The 16,732-nt window shown below is 43.1% G+C and overlaps 1 protein-coding gene and 1 pseudogene across 1 annotated transcript in view; one reads left to right on the top strand and one right to left on the bottom strand.

The window, feature by feature from the left end:
• The first annotated feature begins 11 nt into the window (after positions 1-11).
• Positions 12-16,732, top strand: part of ALKBH1 (alkB homolog 1, histone H2A dioxygenase) — a 35,489-nt gene continuing 18,768 nt past the window's right edge. Inside the window, exons 1-3 of the mRNA XM_023184953.2 lie at positions 12-212; positions 3,534-3,642; positions 12,743-12,905. Of these exons, the coding sequence (XP_023040721.1) occupies positions 30-212; positions 3,534-3,642; positions 12,743-12,905 (455 nt within the window). The 5' untranslated portion in view covers positions 12-29. The remainder of the gene's footprint in view (positions 213-3,533; positions 3,643-12,742; positions 12,906-16,732) is intronic.
• LOC111521550 lies at positions 9,222-10,834 on the bottom strand (annotated as a pseudogene).

Below are 16,732 nucleotides of genomic sequence, written 5' to 3' on the forward strand. Positions count from 1 at the left end.
CTTCCGGATCAGAGAGTACAGGTCGCGAGATGGGGAAGATGGCAGCGGCCATGGGCTCTGTAGCGACTCTGGCGACTGAGCCCGGGGAGGATGCCTTTCGGAAACTTTTCCGCTTCTACCGTCAGAGCCGGCCCGGGACCGCAGACCTGGAAGGGGTCATCGACTTCTCGGCGGCCCATGCAGCCCGTGGCACGGGTCCTGGTGGCCAAAAGGTACAGAAAAAGCGGCGCGCGTCTCTCCATCGCTTGCGCCGCTTCTTGGAGGGACTTCCGTGCCTTCCTCACTTCTTTTCACCTCCAGACCGGTTGTTGTTGAACGATTCCTGTCCTCCTTTGGCGGCAGAATCGAACTCCCCACTGTCACACTAGCAATAACGCGTTGAGATGCTCGTTTCTTTAGGCGGCCTTTCCTGGCAGGGGGGCTCGGTCAGAAGAGCCTGGGAATCCGTGTTTGTTTCTTACTGTAACTGTCTCCTCACATTTCTTTTTGGGTTTTTGTAAAACCCCATAGAAAGTCTTCATACACGGTAGGGTAGCGTTCTGCAGCTTGAAAAAATGACTCCCGAGGAATCCCAGAACTGACAGATGTGGCGCTGTTTGTTAAGCCGCGGTGGGTAAAACTAGTCCCTGTCTTCTCCTCTGGGCCTTTTAGAAGGAGGTCATTGAAGGATTCTGAGAATCTCTTCGTGTTAAAAATAAATGGCAAACAAGTATATATGGAATACAGGCACCGTTATTTCTCTCTACTTTTCCCGCATGGAGATTAAGAAAGGGAACACAGCCCGGGAGCGGTGTCTCCTGACTGTAATCCCAGCACTTTGGAGGCCAAGGCGGGTGGATCGCTTGAACCTAGGGGTTCGAGACCAGCCTGGGCAACATGGCAAGACCCCCGTCTCCACCAAAAATACAAAAAATTAGCCAGTCTCATAACCTGGTCTCAAGTAAATAGATTTAAAAAAATTTTTTTTTTTTTAGGGAACATAATAGACAAGAGGGAGAACTGGGAACCAAAACTGTAGTTCAGTATACATTTTCTTTCTTTACAATCCACTTTAACGTTGAGGATATGCAGCCCCTTAATTTGCTCTTGGTGTTGTCCACAGATGTCTAGATGAGGCATTCTTTCCAAGCTTCCTAACAGCTCTGATAAAATTGGGATGCTACAGTATTAAGTATTAATGATTGCATACTTGAGCTCAGCTTTTCAGCACCTTCATTTGTTAGGAAAACAGTGGTCTTAGAGTTGTCAAAATACAGAAAGTCCACACCCCAAGAATAATATACTTTTCTTTCCAGAGCCCTTTAGACTCCCATTCAGCTCCTTTTACCCGCATTTTACCATAATATGTACATGCTTTTTAGAATGTCAGCCATCAGAGAATGAACCATTATGTGTCTAGTACAGGACCTAAAACAGTACTGAGTAAGTACAGTATGTGTTGAGTACATGAAAGCTTGGGTGTTTTGTTCCCCAGCTCAAAGCACATTAAAGTAGTAATTAAGAGAGGTTAACTATTACAAGCCAGCTGATGAGACTAGTGGGGAAAGTGGTGGTTAACAGTCTGGCAAGGGAGGAAGCAGAAAACCTTTTATAAAAACCTTATATAAAAAGTGGTGTGGTTCAGTTTAGCATATGATAGAATAGGTCCACTAACATCACCTCCAAGAGTGTGTTAAATTATAGTGCAGTATTAAGTATGGCCTATTTAAGAAATCAAGACAAAATGCTTGAAAATGTTTTATCAGCCCCTAGGTACCTGGAAAACTCAGCTGATCAGTACTCTCAGAGGGTTTGAGACTGGTTATACATCAGCCAACTTTTGGTATTTTGTCCAGGAATCTCCACACTTGGAGAAGTTGATAAAATATCATTCTCTTTGAAAGAGAATGTTTCATATTATATATACGTGTGTGTGTGTGTGTGTGTGTGTGTGTGATATATATACATTTTGTTGTTGTTGTGGTTGAGACAGTGTTTCACTGTGTCACCCAGGCTGAAGTGCAGTGGCGCGATCTCGGCTCACTGCATCCTCCGTCTCCTAGGTTCAAGCAATTCTTCTGCCTCAGCCTTTCCAGTAGCTGGGACTACAGGCACGCACCACCATGCCTGGCTAATTTTTGTATTTTTAGTAGAGAGAGGGTTTCGCCATGTTGGCCAGGCTGGCCCCAAACTCCTGACCTCAGGTGATCTACCTGCTTTGGCCTCCCAAAGTGTTGGAATTATAGGCTTGAGCCACCGCACCCAGCCTGTTTCATATGTTTTAAGGCAAGGCAGACCCTAGGTTTATTATTCAGGGAAGAATAAAGGTTTTTTCCGTTAATGTTTTGACATCAGTGACTGAATAGTGGGTCTCTTAACCAATGTAATGAGCCATCCATTAGATACTCATGTACAAAGAAAACTTCAGCCCCTGAAGTACTAAATTCATTTCTAAGTAATTAACAGAAGCAGAAGTTGTAGTATCAGTTGGACATTTCATCTAGAAGAGGGCAAACAGGATTTTTTAGCTTTTACTTTTAGCAAACAGGATTCCCAGTGTCTCATTGAAACATTTTTTCTTTCTGTTTACAGCACTCTCATTCTTTTTTTTTTTTTTTTTGAGACAGAGTCTTGATCTCTTCCCAGGCTGGAGTGCAGTGGCGCGATCTCAGCTCACCGCAACCTCCACCTCCTGGATTCAAGCAATTCTGGTGCCCCAGCCTCTCAAGTAACTGGGATTTCAGGCACCCGCCACCACACCCAGCTAATTTTTGTATTTTTAGTAGAGATGGAGTTTCACCATGTTGGCCAGGCTGGTCTGGAACTCCCGACCTTGTGATCTGCCTGCCTCAGCTTCCCAAAATGCTGGAATTACAGGTGTGAGCCACTGGGACTGGCCTTCTCTTTTCATTCTCTCACCCTGCCCAGCTTGGTGTTCCTTATAGCTCCGTTTAAATACCAGCTCTATTCAAGTGTCTCAGAAGCGTTACTGTTAGCCCTACCTGAAGTAAATAGCTTTGTGACTCAGGATATTTCAGTACACCAAGCACCTTTCATGATTCAGTCCCATAAGAAGTTGCAAAGGTATGATATCATAGGAAAAAGTAGTTCTGAAAGCCAAAATTAGCCTGCTTAAATTTTCTTATTACCATCTTGCCTCAATTTTGGGTAACTCTCCTATTACTATATAGATGAGAAACTGAGGCTCTAAGACATTACATTACTCATCTAAAATGCCTAGATCAAGTAAACAGTACAACTAAAATTAACCCCAGACTTAATACTCTTTGCTTTGGCCAGGCACAGTGGCTTACACCTGTAATCCCATTGCTTTGGGAGGCTAACACAGGAGGATCACTTGAGCTCAGGAGCTTGAGGCTGCAGTGAACTATGATCATGCCACTGCACTCTAGCTTGAGCAATAGAGCAAGGTTCTGTATCTTAAAAAAACACAAGAATCCTAACTTTGCCTCATACAAGAAATGTCTTTGGAGGTTTGAGGTTCCCAGGGTTGACCTGCAAAATAGATTTAACTTCTGTTTCCTTCCTTTCAGGTGGTCAAATCTCAGCTAAATGTGTCTTCTGTCAGTGAGCACAATGCATATAGAGCAGGTCTTCAGCCCGTCAGCAAGTGGCAAGCCTATGGACTCAAAGGCTATCCTGGTGAGTGTAACTGACTTCAGAGAAGGCAATATCACTCAATCATTTGTATCTTCATGTCTTCAAAGAAGGTACTGTGAGCAAGTAAATAGACAAAGGATACACATAATAAACAGATAAGTGTTTCATTTCCAAACCGATTCTATACTGTACCTTGTCTAAGATGTCCGTTTCCAAAGGAGAGAACAGGAGTCAGCAGTGCCTGCAGATGTGGCTGAAAGTGGCATGACCATTGAAAAAATAAGGACATTGCCTCTGGGCTCCCTGCCGCAACTCTGAACATATGATTTGGCAGAAATGCTGTAAAGAATAATTTATCATATCATTGTAATAAATGTCATATAATAGTTATGAATAATTCATAATTGTCCCTCTAGTCACATTCTCAAATGGCATAACAACTTAAAACTTGTTGCTATCAAAGCTGAACATATTTAATAAAGAATTACAATTAATGACATCAAAAGTCCTCGCTGAGTGCAGTGGCTCACACCTGTAATCCCAGCACTTTGGGATGCCAAGGTGGGTGGATCACCTGAGGTCAGGAGGTCAAGACCAGCCTGACCAACATGATGAAATCCCATCTCTACTAAAAATACAAAAATTAGCCAGGCGTGGTAATGCATGCCTATAATCTCAGCTACTTGGGAGGCTGAGACAGGAGAATCGCTTGAACCTGGGAGGCGGAGGTTGCAGTAAGCCAAGATCGCGCCATTGCACTCTAGCCTAGGCAATAAGAGGGAAACTCTGTCTCAAAAAGAAAAAAAGGCCAGGCGCTGTGGCTCACACCTGTAATCCCAACACTTTAGGAGGCCCAGGCGGGCGGATCACGAGGTCAGGAGATTGAGACCATCCTAGCTAATAAGGTGAAACCCCGTCTCTACTGAAAATACAAAAACAAAATTAGCCGGGCATGGTGGCAGGCCCCTGTAGTCCTAGCTACTCGGGAGGCTGAGGCAGGAGAATGGCATGAACCTGGGAGGCAGAGCTTGTTGAGCCGAGATGGTGCCACTGTACTCCAGCCTGGGCGACAGAGCGAGACTCCGTTTCAAAAAAAAAAAAAAGAAAGTCCTAATGGGGACAAGTGAGGTGGCTCACACCTATAATCCCAACACTTTAGAAGGCCAAGGTGGGAGGATCACTTGAGCCCAGGAATTTGTGACTAGCCTGGGTAACATAGTAAGACCCTGTCTCTACAAAAAAAAAAAAAAAAAAAAATTTCCCACTCTGTCACCCAGGCTGGAATACAGTGGCACAATCTCAGCTCACCGCAACCTCCACCTCCCAGGTTCAAGTGATTCTCCTGCCTCCTGAGTAGCTGAGACTACAGGTATACATCACCATGCCCAGCTCATTTTTGTATTTTTAGTAGAGACACAGTCTCATGTTGGCCAAGCTGTTTCGAATTGCTGACATCAAGTGATCCGCCCGCCTCAATTTCCCAAAGTGCTGGGATTACAGGCGTGAGCCACCTCACCTGGCCAAAAAAAATGTTTTTAATTAGCCAATTGTGGTGGCATGCCTCTGTAGTCTCAGCGACTCAGGAGACTGAGGTAGGAGGATTGCTTGGGGTGCAGTGAGCCGAGATCATGCCACTGCCCTCCAGCCTGGGTGACAAAATGAGACCCGTCTCAAACAATTCTAATAGACTTGTCTGCAATTTTTAATTTAGTAATGTTGGGTAGCTGGTTTTACAGAGAATGAAATTCAGAAAATAATGAAGAATATTTTCTAGGCTCCTAGGGCCATTGTAAAAGTTAACATTGCACTTGTGATTTCAAATATAGGTTAAAAGTAAGAGAAATCTTTAAAAAGAAATGTTAGTTTTCATTGTGCCAATGGCCAGGACTCTGTGGTACAGCTCTTAGTACATTATGACCACTGAAATACTTGTTAATAGCATGGGAAGATGTAACAACCTGGCTCCTCTTGAGCTTGGGTAAATGTAGAGCATGCATCACCAATAGTCTTGGTCTTGGAGGCCACTCTTCACCTTTCAGCTCTAGCACTTTTTTTTTTTTTTTTTTTTTTGAGACAGTCTTGCTCTGTTGCCTAGGCTGGAGTGCCGTGGTGCGATCTCTGCTCACTGCAGCCTCCGTCTCCCAGGTTCAAACAATTCTCCTGTCTCAGCCTCCCAAGTAGCTGGGACTACAACTGCCTGCCTGTGTTTTTAGTAGAGACAGTGTTTCACCATGTTGGTCAGCCTGATCTGAAACTCCTAACCTCAGGTGATCCACCTGCCTTGACCTCCCAGAGTACTGGAATTACAGGCGTGAGCCACCATGCCCAGCCTCTAGTACCTATTTTTAAGGCCATGATTCTCTGTTGCTCTAGGCTTTCTCCCCTTAACAGATTGTTCATGCCACAAACTTAACCCCACTTGAGTTTTAAATTGTCTAAAGTGCTGTACTTACTTTCTGAGGCTTTCTAGGATTTACTGCTTAATTAAGCCACATCTTTTGGGTGAATGTCTCATATCCTTGGAGAGTTTATTCTGTCTCTTCTGCCGTTATAAGCTGTGTTTGTTTATTTATTTATTTATTTTTTACTTACTTTCCCTCATAAGCTGTATTTAATAGAAATATAATGTCCAAAATATGGGAGAGAACAGTCTCTTCTTACTCTGAGTTGATCAAAAGGATTTTGTTTATTTCTGGATCTGACTTAATCTGAAGGAAGCTGAATATACCACAACCTGTCTTCACACTCTTGTGTGAGGACATATTATCCTCTTGAACAAGAGGATAATAGGCCTGGAAACCAGAAGCAGAATCTAGGGAAGGAAAGACTTATGGGGGAACATCACAGCATTAATCATTGAAAAATTATCCTGCACAAGAAGTGGTGGGAAGCAGTGCACACCAGTGGTTAAGGCATAGGTTCTGGTGCCAGGCTACCTGGGTTCATATCCTGGCTCTGCCATCTACTAACTGTAAGACTTTGGGCAAGTTTTTTAATTATCTTGCCCTCAGTTTCATCATATGTAAAATGTATATAAAAATAGTACCTACTTCATAAGGTTCTTATGAGGATTAAATGTTAATGTATATGTTAACTGCTTAGGTCAGTGCATTTATCAAGCACTTAAAAATGATTTGGGGTTGCTCTAGGTGTCAGAACCCAAGACCAGTGACTGAAAATTATGGAGAGGCAGAGTTTTTTTGGTTTTTTGTTTTTTGTTTTTTAACCTGGAAAACATGCAGATGCAAGATAGGCAGATTTTGGTTTTGTTTGTTTTCTTGAGACAGGGTCTCATTCTGTCACCCCGTGGGGTGCAGTAGCACAATCATGGTTCACTGCAGCCTTGGCCTCCCAAGCTCAAACGTTCCTCCCACCTCAGCCTGCCTCGTAGCTAGAACCATTGGCTTGCACCACCATGCCCAGCTAATTTTTTTTTTTTTTAATTTTTTGTAGAGATGCGGGTCTCACTATGTTGCTCAGGCTAGTCCGGAACTCCTGGACTCAAGTGATCCCCCTGCCTCAGCCTCCCAAAGTGCTGGAATTACAGACCCACACCCACTGTGCCTGGCTGGGAGGCAGATTTTAACCCAATAAAAAGAAGACAACCGTTGTCTGAAGTGGACTGCCTAAAGAGATATTAAATTTCCTGTCACCATTCAAGCTTGGACTAAACCAGAAGTATTATTCCTTTAGTCTGATATGTTTTGGAGTATTATAATATTCTTTATTTCATGAAATTGTGATGATAGCAGATGGTAGGTTGTGGAGGGGAGGGGTTCCTATCTTTTTCCAAAATGTTGATGATCCTATCATTCTCCCAAATTATTTGGAGAATTGTACAGATAAATGAAACACAAAATCCAAATGTATTTTGGAGCTACTTTAGAGGACATGAAAAATCAGATTACTGGTAAAAATCTTTGTCTGTATGAGGTTTCCTTGATGCCAAAAACCCATTGACTTTGATCATTAATTAGGTTTAGTTTTGAGTGTATGCTATTGATAATATTAAAGGTGGAACAGGATTAATCAACTATAATGAGGAACCTGTCCACATTGAGTATCTCTAAGCTGTCTAGTTTTTTTTCTATATCTGCAAGAATCTAGACATAGAATTTTCAGTGCTTTTAGTAAGATTTAGTACGGTAGAGGAATCTTCAGGTTATTTTCTATGTATTTCTATGATGGCATAACCTCCTTTCAACTGAACCACATGTGGTTTTAAATCTCTTTGAAATTCTGATAGTGGACCATTGATGATACTGTTCAGAGATTCATTGGTTAGAGCCTAGTATTTATAATGCAAAGAGCATAGGTTTGTTGCTTGGATGGGCTTACTGGTTTTGCTTATTCCAAGGCCACAAATCCAGCTTTGTTTGTTGTACCCCAGATTGTTCGTTTGTCTTATCCCAAATGTGTGCTAGCCGTGTGATGGGCCAGGAGAGAGGGATGAATCAGTGAAGTCATGTTACCCCTCTGAATTTCTGTTCTCTTACCTGCAAAACTGGATTATTAATTTCCTCATGGAGTTACTGAAGATTAATGAGATCGCATAAGATTGCTAGTGCAGTGTCTGACACTTGTAGGCATCTAGCTACTTTTAGCAGCTACTATAATTAATGCCTTAGGAATAAACTTATTTATTGTTAATTGCTGTTATTAAACTTTATCATTATTCTATGTCTAAATTATATGCCAATGAGAAGAGAGGAAGACTAGTTAAGTAATAACAAAGTTGTTTCTGTTTTAGGCTCTTGACCCAGTGTCTTTACTGTCTGCTTTCATAGTAATTCTCCCTAAGGATATTTCCATAAAATGTGTCGTTACTGCTAATAGTCCACACCAGGAATTGGCAAACTAGTTTTATTATAAACACAGTTTATTGGAATACAGCCACACCTTTTCCTTTACTTACTGTGTATGGCTACTTTCTGGCTACAGTGACAGAATTGAGTGCTAAAGAGACCAAATAAGGGCTCACGCCTGTAATCCCAGCACTTTGGGAGACCAAGGCAGGCAGATCACTTGAGGCCAGGAGTTCAAGAGCAGCCTGCCAACATGGCGAAATGCCGTCTCTACTAAAAAATAAAAAATAATTTAAAATACAAAAATTAGCCAGGTGTTGTAGTCCAAGCCTGTAATCTCAGCTACTTAGGAGGCTGAGGCAGAAGAATCACTTGTCCCCGGGAGGTGGAGGTTGCAGTGAGCCTAGATTGTGCCTGGGTGACAGAGTGAGACTCTGTCCCAAAAAAATAAAAAATAAAATAAATAAAGAGACCAAATAATCATCGTAGCCTAAAGTCTTTACTATCTAGTTCTTGACAGAAAATGTTTGCTGACCTATGGTATAGACTAGATCTGGAGTTCAACCAGGAACTGAAGACCTTCAAATTATTGCCAGCATTTAATTCAGAAATCCTTAAGTTTTAGTCTGTTCATCTGTTTTTAAAATCCTTTTGCAAGGGGAAGATTACACTAATATAGTCTTGGCTTTTATATAATTGCTTGGATTCCTTCTTGTTCCTCAGGACTTGTCCAACCATGCTTACTCTTGCTGAGATGACCTTGCTATTTATGTTATTGGGAAAACTGAGTCCTTCAGGCACAAACCCTTTCAGCCTTCAATGGCCCCCACACTTACAAGCAAATGTTCTCATTTTTACCATCCAGTCGTAGAGAAGGAGGAGTTCTTCTAGTTCAAAGCCAGTCTCTACCTTCTTGATCCATCTCACCTTCTTAAACCTCTTCCACCTTTCAAGACCTTGCTCTATTTCTTTCCTCTCTCTTGTTTCCAACTGGCTCTTCCCTGTTGACTCTTTCTTCACAATCTGTAAGCATACTTAGGTCTTGCCAGTCCTTAAAAACCAAAAACTGCCTTCTTAACTCTTTGTTTTTCTATGACTGCCTAAGCTTTTATTTTCTTTCATAGCTGGTCTTACAAAAATGAGTTTAACTTGTCTTTATTGCCCCCTCTCCAGACAAGGTTTTTTATCTCTTTATCTCTAATTCTTTTTTTTTTTTCTTTTGAGACAGTCTGTTTTTGTCACCCAGGCTGAAGTATAGTGGTGCAACCTCGGCTCACTGCAACCTATGCCTCCGGGGTTCAAGCGATCCTCCCAGCTTAGCCTCCCAAGTAGCTGGGACTACCTGTGTGTGCCACCGCGCCTGGCTGATTTTTGTATTTTTTCTAGAGACAGGGTTTTGTCTTACTGCCCAGGCTGGTCTCAAACTCCTGAGCTCAAGTGATCTATCTGCCTGCCTTAGCCTTTCAAGTGCTAGGATTACAGGTGTCAGCCAAGCTACCATGCCTGGCTTCTAATTCTTTTTTTTTTTTTTTTTTTTTTTACGGCAAATGATTTTATTTGTAATTTCTACCCCCTCAGTGCCTCCTCCCAAAACCTGCACATGAATTTACAAACATATTAACATATAAATAATGAGAAACATCCTGACCAGGGTCTCCTGGTTATCTCTGCTGGAGATTAAGACTGGAGAGGGTGCTATCTTCACACAGACTTCTAGTGACATCGAGAGTCTCTTGGTGGCTGTTTTGGGCCCACAGCTGGCTTTTTCAACACCTCCAGGTTCAACCACCAGTCTGAGTGCTGTGCCCAAGGTAGAGCCCAGGAACTGCGAGCATGTGCAGCTCCATTGCCCATCATTGTTCCAGCTGAGCTCATGCTAGAAGGGATGCTTCCTCTCCTGACAGTGCTTCATGGTGGCCAGCCTGCTCCTGCTGGCACTCAGAGCCTCAGTACCGAGCCACCTGGCAGCACCCACAGATGTTGAACTCCTGGAGCTACTTCTCAATCACTGTGCAGGAAGGGTAATGCTACTAGAGTAGGTGTAAGAATTCAACTGTTCCCCACATCTCCATTGGTGTTATAGTACCAGGTCACAGTTAGGATGGGTCACTACTCTTCTTTGGGGTCCATGGGAAGCTGCTGAATTGCAAGCCAATGCAAGCTTTGCTCTCTCTTCTGGAGGTTTCTTTGGCTTTGGGCCACCAGCCCCACAGCACCAGCTACAGGTTGTCCGGGTAATTGTCCTCAGTGAGGGCATTGAGATGTACCACCTGGAACCCAGGGGTCATGCCTCTTCTGTGCTCCCACAGCAACTCATGAAGGAGTCTTCCCAATCCTCTTCCTCAGTGCTTGTCAAAAGCATACCTGAATATCTGAGTACCATTTCCATCTGCATCTACTTCCATTTGGGCCTCAGAGGAGTACCTCTCCACCAGAAGGGTATCTTTGCTCATCTGTCAGTGTATTCGGTCTTTATCTGACTGCATACTGCCTCCACTACTCTCTCCCACCAGAAGCTACAACCACTGGTGACAGGAACAGAGCTCTCATCGAGGGTAAAGTCCCTGGCTAGTGCAGCTACACACGTGGCTCCCTCTCAGCCACTGAGCTGAGCTGTGTGATGTCCAGTTTGAAGTCAGTCATGGCCAGGCCTATGCTCTCAGCCAGCAGTGCCACCCCCATGGGAGACGGGTGCTGGGGAAAGGCCAGGGCTAGGGTCAGGCCAGGCAGGCCCCCGGTAGGACAAGACTGGGCCCAGCTCACCTTGTGTCTGCCAGACCTGCCATGCAGTGACCTCTAATTCTCAAGGCAGTGCCTGGTACGGACCAGCCTGGCCAACATGGTGAAACCACGTCTCTACTGAAAATTTAAAAATTATCTAGGTACAGTGGCAGGCACCTGTAATCACAACTACTTGGGAGACTGAGGCAGGAGAATCCCTTGAACCCAGGAGGCGGAGGTTGCAGAGAACCAAGATCACACTACTGTTCTCCAACCTGGGCAACAGGGTGAGACCCCCATCTCAAAGAGAAAAAAACAGGAAAGAAAGTGCCAGGTACATATTGTGTGTTTGATGAATGAATGAATCTTTGCCATGCATAGGATTCCAGTTAAATATTATTATTAATCTTTTGTTTTTGAGATGGAGCCTGGCTCTGTCGCCGAGGCTGAAGTATAGTGGCGTGATCTTGGCTCACTGCAACCTCCGTCTCCTAGGTTCAAGTGATTCTCCTGCCTAAGCCTCCTGAGTAGCTGGGATTACAGGTGCCTGCCACCGTGCCTGGCTAATTTTTGTATTTTAGTAGAGATGGTTTCACCATGTTGGCCAGACTGGTCTCAAACTCCTGACCTTATGTGATCCTCCTGCCTTGGCCTCCCAAAGTGCTGGGATTACAGGTGTGAGCCACCACACCTGGCCTGTTATTAATGTTTTACAGAGAAAAATGAGGTTAGATTGCTGTCAATGTCACAAAGATCTTTAACACACATGCTGTAGTTGTTTACAAACACTGAGATATTGCAGAGACACTAACTGCAGGAATTTGCAAATACTGAGATATTACAGAGATAGTAACTGCAGGAAGCAACTATCACCCCTACAGCTGGGAGGAATAACAAAAGAGCTTGGGATTACTACAGTGAGAAGCTTGGAAAAGGGACTACATGGAACCTGGTGTTTAGACTTCTGAGGAGAGGACATAATGAGGCTGATTCTAGTGATGTGGAAAAACTACATTAGAACCAACTTCTGCCCTCCAGTCTTCCATTAGTGACCCTTATAGGCACAGGTTAGCAGAGAGCCAGCTGGCAAATAAGAAATGTAGTTGGCAGGGTCTCAGCCCCATATTATGAAGCTAAGTATAGAAGAGTGGATTTGAAACTGAGAGAAAATAGACCAATAATCAGCACGCCATTCATTAGATGATGACTTTCAAATCTATGTTTTAGCTAAAACTCATTATAAGATTTCATATAATCATGCCTGTAATAAAGGAAATAGGGAGGTAAAGAAGGTCTTGGATGACTCTAAGTAGCAAGACCTGATAAAAATTAGAAGTGTACTTTTGCCACTTCCAATTCTAAAGTTTCCTTTGGGATAACATAGTTAACCTTGTGGAATATGTGTTTCTCTTGAGAATACCCAAAAAGCCAGACACATTTGCATAGTGGTAGATGTCTAATGTTCATCAAAACCTACCTGTTCGTTAACTTGAAGCATGACCAAAAACATAAGGGGAGTAAATAACAAAATAGTGAGTATAAAGATGTCGAAATTATTTGAATAACTGATGGAGAATTTCCCCCTCTTCTTTTTTTCCCACTCATCTTTTGTATAGGGTTCATTTTTATCCCAAACCCCTTCCTCCCAGGTTACCAGTGGCACTGGGTGAAACAGTGCCTTAAGTTATATTCCCAGAAACCTAATGTATGTAACCTGGACAAACACATGACTAAAGAAGAGACCGAAGATCTGTGGGAACAGAGCAAAGAGTTCCTGAGGTAAGTCTTGTCAATCAGAATGAAGTGTTAATACTTAGCTCAGATCATCACAGGTCTTTGCAGGAACTGTTCTGTAACAATGCAATAAAAGTGACTGGCTGGGGTTTTTTTTCCCCTCATTGTTTCCAAGCAAAAACAGCACAATTGTATTCTTTCCCCAGGAACATTTGGACAGATGCTTTGACAGTTACAGTAAATTGAGATCCATTTTAAAGACTTGCTTATCATAGCTTAGATAATTGAGTTCATCCTCATTAATCATCGCATGATCCATTTCCATTAGCTTCAGCCATTGTTTTCTACTTAAAGTGAGTTCCTTTGAAGGCTTGTGGTATCCTAGGAAAAGTAACATGGAAAGCTCTTTGCTTCTACCCTCCTAGATGGGTTCAGTGGTACTAGCCGTTTTATGATAGGTCAGTTGTTCCTCATGAGAAGAACTAATATTTTCACCTTCATGCTTCAACATTCGTTCATTCATTCCACAAATATTTAGTGAGGGTCATTAGTGTGTCAGGCATGATGCTAGGCATTGGGCACACAAAGATAAAGGCACCCTCCCTGCACTCAGCAGTGCATAGTCTCCGGCAAGAATGCGTTACCTGTGGGAATAATTATTGTAGAGCTCAGAAAGTGTTATGATGGGGTTTAGAAAAATACTGTGGGAGCATAGAGGAGGAAATAATTATTCCAGGCAGGGTAGAAGTATGAAAGAAGAAAAAATGATTTTTTGTTTGTTTGTTTTTGTTTTTTGAGACAGTCTCACTCTGTTGCCCAGGCTGGAGTGCAGTGGCGTGATCTCAGTTCACTGCAACCTCTGCCTCCTGGATTAAAATGATTCTCCTGCCTCAGTCTCCCGAGTAGCTGGGATTACAGGCACCCGCCACCATGCCTTACCACTTTTTGTATTTTTAGTAGAGATGGGGTTTTGCCATGTTGGCCCAGCTGGTCTCAAACTCCTGACCTCAAGTGATCCCCCAGCTTTGGATTCCCACAGTGCTGGACTACAGGCGTGAGCCACCAAGCCCGGCCTGAAAAAGTGATTTTTTAATTGGGTTATCCTCTTTTCACTGTCCATTTGAACTGATCTTCAAAAATGAGTAGGGGTTTACCAGTCGGAAAAGTCAGAAGTCTCTACTGAGTAGAGAAAGCAGCCTGAGCAAAGATACAATATTTAAGACAGAATAAATTGTCCTGTGAGACAAGACCATAGGATGCGTACTTTCTTACGTTTATTCAATAGATATCTATTGAGTTTCTGCTATGTGTCAGACACTGCTTGAGTGTTAAGAGATTCAAAGGCAGATAAAAAAAACATTTCCTGTCTTCAAGAAATTTGTACTTTAGTTATGGACAAAAACATAGAAACAGATAATTAGATACAATTTGGGTCTGGGCTTATTGGCTCATGCCTGTAATCTCAACACTTTGGGACGCCAAGGTGAGAAGATCACTTGAGGCCTGGAGTTACCAGCCTGGGCAACATAGCAAGACCCCACCCCTATGGAAAAAAAAAAATTTTTTTTGAGACGGAGTTTCACTCTTGTTGCCCAGGCTGGAGTACAATGGCATGATCTTGGCTCACTGCAACCTCCACCTCCCAGGTTCAAGCAATTCTCCTGCCTCAGCCTCCAGAGTAGCTGGGATTACAGGTATGTGCCATCACACCCGGCTAATTTTGTATTTTTAGTAGAGATAGGGGTTTCTCCATGTTGGTCAAACTGGTCTCAGACTCCTGACCTCAGGTGATCCTCCCGCCTCGGCATACCAAAGTGCTGGGATTACAGGTGTGAGGCACTGCGCCTGGCTCAAAAAAATTTTTTTTTAATTAGCTGGGCATAGTGATGTGCGCCCGTAGTCCCAGCTACTCTGCAGGCTGAGGAGAGACTGTCTCTAAAATAAATAAATACATACATACATACATACAATTTGGTAGATGCGGGGATAAACATTATAGGATATAATGGGAATGGTCACTTAAGTAGCTAGGTTGGAGGTAGATTATAGAAAATGTTTCCTGGGGCCGGGCGCGGTGGCTCAAGCCTGTAATCCCAACACTTTGGGAGGCCGAGACGGGCGTATCACGAGGTCAGAAGATCGAGACCATCCTGGCTAACACAGTGAAACCCCGTCTCTACTAAAAAATACAAAAAAAAAAAAACTAGCCGGGCGAGGTGGCGGGCACCTGTAGTCCCAGCTACTCGGGAGGCTGAGGCAGGAGAATGGCGTAAACCCGGGAGGCGGAGCTTGCAGTGAGCCGAGATCGCCCACTGCACTCCAGCCCGGGCGACAGAGCGAGATTCTGTCTCAAAAAAGAAAAAAGAAAAAGAAAATGCTTCCTGGAAGCCATGGGTAGGCAGAATTGGTAAAATATGAAGGAGGAGAGGTGGATTTGGGCCAGATGGTAAAGGGTTTAGTGATATAGAGCAGGGGCCAACAGACCCAACCACGTGACCCAACAGTGCCCAACCACAGGGCCACAGACCTAGACAGCCGAGCATTACTGCCTGAGCTTCGCCTCCTGTCAGATCAGCAGCAGCATTAGATTCTCATAGGAGCACGAACCCTGTTGTGAATTGTACATGCAAGGGATCTAGGTTGCGCACTCCTTATTGAGAATCTAACGCCTGATGATCTGAGATGGAACAGTTTCATCCCCAAACCACCCCCCATCCCCACTCCATCCGTGGACAAATTGTCTTCCATGAAACTGGTCCCTGGTGCCAAAAAGGTTGGGAACCACTGATGTAGAGCACCAGTTCTGGAGTCAGACTGACTGTTCAGATCCCAGCTCCACCACTTAATAGCTGTGACCTTGAGCAAGTTCCTTCACCTTTCTGTGTCTCATAACAGTCTTTTCCTTATTGAATAGTATGAGAATTAAACAAGATAATACGTGAGAAGTCCTTAAAAGTGCCTGTTAAAACCATTTTACCAACTTTGTGTCCTGTTTGATGTTACGTGGCCTCATGTTGTAGTTTTCAGAAACTCTAATGCCGATTCTAACAGAGTAAAGAGAAGATTTTCTTAAGGGGAAAGAAGTAAAATTCCGTGGTTTTTCTTTAAACCTTGGTCTGTAGGTTATGGTGTCAACAGGAGCAGTGAGGAAAACCCTGTCCATAAGCTTTTAGTAGTGTCTTCTTCACAACTGAGAGCAAGGGAAAGGAAGATCATGGTTGAGTGAAATTAGTCCGAGAGAACCTACTGCTATTAAACCAGCCTGTGTTTTCAAGTAATTGATTTTTTTCCTTCTGATATATGACTCTGCAGAAATCACAGCTGTCTTTTAAGATAGCTCAGATGAATCTCTGTAATAAATCATCCTGTAAACAGTGGTGAGATAACCTTTTTTTTTTGTCTAATAAATTAGCAAAAATAAAATATTTGGTGGTCATACCTTATGTTGTCAAGGGTTGGAAGAAATTGATATGCTCAGACATTGTACTGGCAGTATTGAAAATCGATTAAGGCCAAGTTTTCATTGTGTCACTATGTGATACGTGCTTCAGTTTCCTCATGTGAGAAATGAAGGTATTGGACTGGATAAGCCATTCAAGGTAATTGAATCATGGGCAGTCAGGGTCATGTGGACAGTACATGGCAGCTCTCCCAACTTTGCCAGTCTCTCAGAACGGGAGAGAGTCTGTTATTCAAAAGAGATCCCCTGGAGATTTTGATTAGGTTTCATAACATCCTCTGACATTGAGAACCACTGAAGTAAAGGACCTCTAAGATCCTTTTGGTTTTAATTTTCTAGAATTCTGTGGTCAGGGAAGAAAAAACTTTATTTATTTATTTATTTATTTATTTATTTATTTATTTATTTATTT

Source organism: Piliocolobus tephrosceles, chromosome 6 (genome assembly GCF_002776525.5).
Source record: "Piliocolobus tephrosceles isolate RC106 chromosome 6, ASM277652v3, whole genome shotgun sequence".
Classification (NCBI taxonomy): Eukaryota; Metazoa; Chordata; class Mammalia; order Primates; family Cercopithecidae; genus Piliocolobus; species Piliocolobus tephrosceles.